Here is a 5,232-nt window from a genome sequence, read left to right on the forward strand (position 1 = left end):
TCAGCAAAAAAAATCTCTCTCTGAACACTAATACCCCCTGATATTAACTCTCATTCCCCCCAGCCACTCTCTGGAAGAACCGACTTGCTGAAGAAATGTCAAAATCTGAGGCTGGTCTGTGAGTTGACAGATCTGCTGCTCGCAGCAGCAACACTCTGGATAAGCCACTAGGGATACCACAGCCCAAATTAACTATCATCTTCTGAGGAGCTGAAATTGTGCTACAGTTGGACTTGGTGACGATCTTAGAAGTCTTTCCCAATCTTAATAATTCCGTGATTCTGTATGATTCAAGAAACCTTTGGAAGCCGTGAAGTTTGTTTTGCTTGATCTTCCAGTCAACTTCAGAAATTCACTTCTGAAGTGAAAAATAAATAAATATATAAATAAATATATTAAAATCAGAATGTCACTTCCAAAGCTAAAACCACAGTTGCACTTGCTGTTCTAAAGAAGAAGTATTACTCTGACTCTTTCATTTCAGGGGCACAACCTTTAAGAGGAGAAGGTGTACAACAGGACCCATAAACACAAGTTCAGATCAGGAACTTGGGGAAAATGGCTCCAAGGTGGGGGAAGGGACTGTCCACCCACTCCTACCCTTCACTCCTCTTTTTAACAAGACACAGTTGGTTTCTTCTTTCTGGGAAGGTTGTTGCATAAGATGTATTTTAAAAAAAAAAAATGCAAAAAACACCCAACCACTCTCAAGAAAAGTAATAACCAGAAAGAAAATTGTCTCTTGTTTGTTTCAGCTGAAGAAGATCTGGAACAACATTCGTGACTGGGAGCAAGGCTTCTGAGAATTATCCTTCAAGAGACAGATCTATCAACTTCCAGCTGGACACAACGGGTCTGCCTTGGTTTTGCAAAAGGAAGAGTTTGACTTAAAATGGTCTTGCTACTGGTGATGTTACAGATTACTCACACAGTCTGTATTCAACCCAGAAGGTCCATTTTCACAGAAAGCAGCACATGCTTTATCAAAGCACACATTAGAATACACTAAACATTTCTGTTGAACAACAGAATTCTGGAAAAACTCCAAAACTTGGGAATAGTTATGACCTGGCTATGGTCTGGTTCCCAGTGAAAGCAGAGTCCCAACATGCCTGAGCTTAGAAAAGGCCTCAGTCCCTTCCCTGACTTTGAACAAATGGCCTCATTTGTAACTTCAACCATGACATTCACCTGCCCTCCACCGGCACATGGAGGTGCAAACAGTCTCAGCAACACAAAGATGAACTTTGAGCAATAATGACGTTATAGTTAAACTGTCTCATCTGTGCAGCAGAGAGCTGCATGTACAGCTTCTCTGAACTTCCCATGGATTCTCTTGGAAGAGTTCTGCCAGATGTCCAGGCACGGTATGTGCATTCTGGTATCACATGGTGATCTGGCATCCACCCCTTAAAAAAATAAACAAATCAGCACGAGGCGTTTTAACTCATTGGCCCTTTTTGAGTGTTTGCATAGATTCCTCTGATACACTGAAAGGAAGCAGAAAGGAAGTGGTACAGGGACACAGGGCAGTCAGTTCTGGCATGGCAGAACCGAATGCACTGCCCCACTTTACAGAAGTGAGTGACTTTGGGAGACTGTTGTCAGCCCATTTTCCCAACTCGGGCACCAGTGGTTTCCCTGCTGGAGCCAGGAGAGGATTTTTCTCTTGTGACACACTGTCTGACAGCAGCAAACACTATTTTTGTTTTCCTCTGAGACCCAAGAGGCTTGCTTAGAGCTTCAGATGGGATGTCACACACCAGTTCCAGAAGCTTGGAATAGCCTGGTGGATACAACTTCTTCATCCATGGAAGATTAAACTGGCTTCAAACAAATGAGGTGTCTTCCTTTCCTCAGTAAGTATGGGCATAGTTGCAAAAAGCCTTCCTACAAATCATCCAGGCACTTCATGTAACACCTTCCTGCTCAGACAGGGACTGGTGACACCTGCAAATCCTGTGGTTGTAGCACAGTACAAGTGGAATGTTTGGTCTTTCCTACAAGGGACTTTAAGGCTTCCAGAGAATACAGAGGAATAATTTGAGGCAGGCTTAAGAATAACTGAGGCATTGACGGAATAGTTATTTTCTTCAATCTTTGGTACTCACAATCCCTGCACATCATTTCCAGTGGTCATGAGGCACTACACTGAATGGCACAACAAAGCCCTTCCTCTCCCATTCAGCCCATGGACGCGTTAAAAACCCATTAATGTCTCACTGCCATGTGATGATCCACATCACACAGGTCTGAAGGACCTCATTCTAGATCCCAACAGCCAGGCATCCCTAAGTCACACATTTGCCATCACAAGGGGTAATGATTAGCCCTCACCTCAATAATCTCAGCAGGCTGGTGCCTCCAGCCATGCTGCCAGGCCCCTTTACTCCAGAATAACATGCGGTGAAACAGCACTGCTGAGCATGGACTACAGATGACTGAACACCGTGGAAAAGAGTTCATTTTCCAAGACTGTTTATTTGCCATATAAACATTTTTTTTCATTTATAAAGACCATACTTGCATGGAACCTGCTATGTCCCTCAGTTTCTGCTCCATACAGAGCAGCAACTAGTTACAGCGATGTTCACTGCTGTATGTTACACAGGAAGGAAATGCTGATGTTAGCAGGAACTCTGTGAGTTTTAGAGATCTGACTCTGACAGTGACTCTGTCACTCCCATCTCCTCCTTCTGACCTCAGTGTTGGCTGCCACACTTTGACAGTGGGGGCGAGATCCAAATCCCACTGGAGGCAGTGGGAAAGCTCCCACATGCTTCATTAAGTTTCAGTCATTTTCAAATGAGTAGTTCAAAGCAGAGAAAATAAATTTCAAAAAAGTCTGTCCCCTCAAACCTTTCTGCAAGGGCTATGGAAGTGAGCTCAGCAGTGCCAGCCCAGGTCTCCATCTGTCCCTCCATTGCTGAGACAACAGGACCTGGACACAGCTGCAAGACAGATTTGGCAAAATACGCAGAAGCACACACCCACCACTGTCACTGTGACAGCTACTGTGAGGCTGACGTAAAACGTGGCCTCTAGAAGTCTTTAATTCCACTGCTGGAGCTTCCCCAACCCTGCCACAGACCATGAGCACAAGGACTCTTCTTCCTTGGCTCTGCTCGGAAGTCACCAGTCACAGGTCACCTGGAGACAAAACCAGCAGCTCCTTCAAAAATGATGCCATTTAACTCACCTTTTGCTAAGTACCACATTTGATTTTTGGGGAAACCTGAGTCTTGGGGAAAGAATTGCCTTATCAGTTGTATTTCTGTGTGTTTTTAAAGTAAGGTGACAAAAAGTGGCTCATTCACAAATACAGAAAATAAAACTTTCTTTTGGTATCCAGATTAAAGGGATGATGCTAAGATTACACCACTCCCTTCCTGCTATAAATTGGGTAAGGAAGCTCATTAATCACGCTGGTCTCTGTAGAAAACACACTGCCACAAATGCTTTTTAGTGAAAAGTATTGAAAACAACTGTCTGCCCCCACCTAAATACCTGATTCTTAAAAAAATGCCTTTACCCAGCCCTCTGAGATCAAACTGCAGGTACCAAATATATTTGCCTCCCTGGACTGAGGCATGGTGGTACATCAAAGAAAGCAGAGGCCAACCCACACTGCACAAGGTTGTGTGGGGACTTCACAGTAACCTTCCAATATCTGAAGGGCCTACAGGGAAGCTGGAGAGGTTCTCTTAGTTAGGAACTGCAGTGATAGGACAAGGAGTAATGGGTGTAAAGTAAAAGGGAAGGAAATTTAGATTTGATATTAGGAATAAATTTTTTTTACTGTGGGGGTAGTAAGACACTGGCACAGGTTGCCCAGGGAAGTGGTGGCTGCCCCAACCCTGGCAGTGTTCAGTGCCACGCTGGATAAAGCCTTGAGCAACCTGCTCTGGTGGGAGGTGACCCTGCCCAGGGCAGGGGGTTGAGACCAGATGATCACTAAGGTCCATTCCAACTCCTTAACTGTGATACAAGGTATTGAGCAACAGCTTTTCCAAGGCCACACAGCACCTGCAAACCAAAATATCTTCCCTTTGGTTCCTTGAAACCTACTCTAAACCTTTTCAATACCTGCATAAAATAGAGACAGTCTAGCTAACATACAAAATGAGCCCATCACAGGTAAAACAAGGCAAGACTGTACCATTTGACTTTGGAGCCATTCGATCAGAGCCTCTGCAGTCGAGTCTGGGACCTGGCAGCGCAGCCCATCTCTCTCGTCTGCTTCCATCATCTCCAGCAAGCCCCGCAGATCTTCCACCAGGTGCAGTGCACGCAGGCTCCCCATGAAGGGGGAGGTGGGGGACTGGCAGTCAAAGATGCCATTGGAGTACTCCAGTGCCTTTGAACCTGGAGGGAGCAAAACCACACAGGGTCAGCCACAAGGAAAGCAGGTCAGACACACAGCAAGGCTGACCTGCTGGAAAGCAGCTCTGCAGAGAAGGACCTGGGGGTCCTGGTGGACAACAAGCTGTCCATCAGCCAGCAGTGTGCCCTGGGGGCCAAGAAGGCTAATGGAATCCTGGGGTGCATTAGGAAGAGCATTGCCAGGTAGTCCAGGGAGGTGATCCTGTCCCTCTCCTCAGCCCTAGTGAGGCCACATCTGCAGTATCATGTCCAATGCTGGGCTCCTCAGTACAAGAGAGACATGGAGCTCCTGAAGCAGGTCCAGCAGAGGGCAACAAAGATAATTAAGGGACTGGAGCATCTCTCTTACAAGGAAAGGCTGAGGGAGCTGGGCCTATTTAGCATTGAGAAGAGACAGCTGAGAGGGACCTCATTAATTAGACAAGTATCTAAAGGGAGGGTGTCAGAGGCTGTATCAGGCTCTGCTTGGTGGTGCCAAAACAATAGGACAGGAGGTAATGGGCAGAAACTGATGCTCAGCAAGTTCCACCTGAATATAAGGAAGAACTTCTTTACTTGAGAATAACTGCACACTGCAACAGATTGCCCAGAGAGTTGTGGAGTCTCCCTCACTGGAGATATTCCAGAACCATCTGGACACAATCCTGTGCCATGTGCTCTAGGATGGCTCCACTTGAGCAGGGAAGCTGGACCAGATGACCCACTGTGGTCCCTTCCAACCTGACCCATTCTGTGATTCTGTGAATGGTGGTGGTTGCTCCCTGCAGGTGTTTATCTGAACCAAACTCAGCACAGGTGCTTGATTCTGCCCACACATTTGGACAGGGTGTGCTGAGTGGCCAGAAGCCC

The 5,232-nt window shown here is 46.2% G+C and overlaps 1 protein-coding gene across 1 annotated transcript in view; it reads right to left on the reverse strand.

The window, feature by feature from the left end:
* Positions 1-4,159: 4,159 nt before the first annotated feature.
* Positions 4,160-5,232, reverse strand: part of LOC103807779 (liprin-beta-1-like) — a gene marked incomplete at its 3' end in the record, with an annotated part of 2,941 nt that continues 1,868 nt past the window's right edge. Inside the window, exon 2 of the mRNA XM_009080526.1 lies at positions 4,160-4,365. Within this exon, the coding sequence (XP_009078774.1) occupies positions 4,160-4,365 (206 nt within the window). The remainder of the gene's footprint in view (positions 4,366-5,232) is intronic.

Source organism: Acanthisitta chloris, unplaced genomic scaffold (genome assembly GCF_000695815.1).
Source record: "Acanthisitta chloris isolate BGI_N310 unplaced genomic scaffold, ASM69581v1 scaffold448, whole genome shotgun sequence".
Classification (NCBI taxonomy): domain Eukaryota; kingdom Metazoa; phylum Chordata; class Aves; order Passeriformes; family Acanthisittidae; genus Acanthisitta; species Acanthisitta chloris.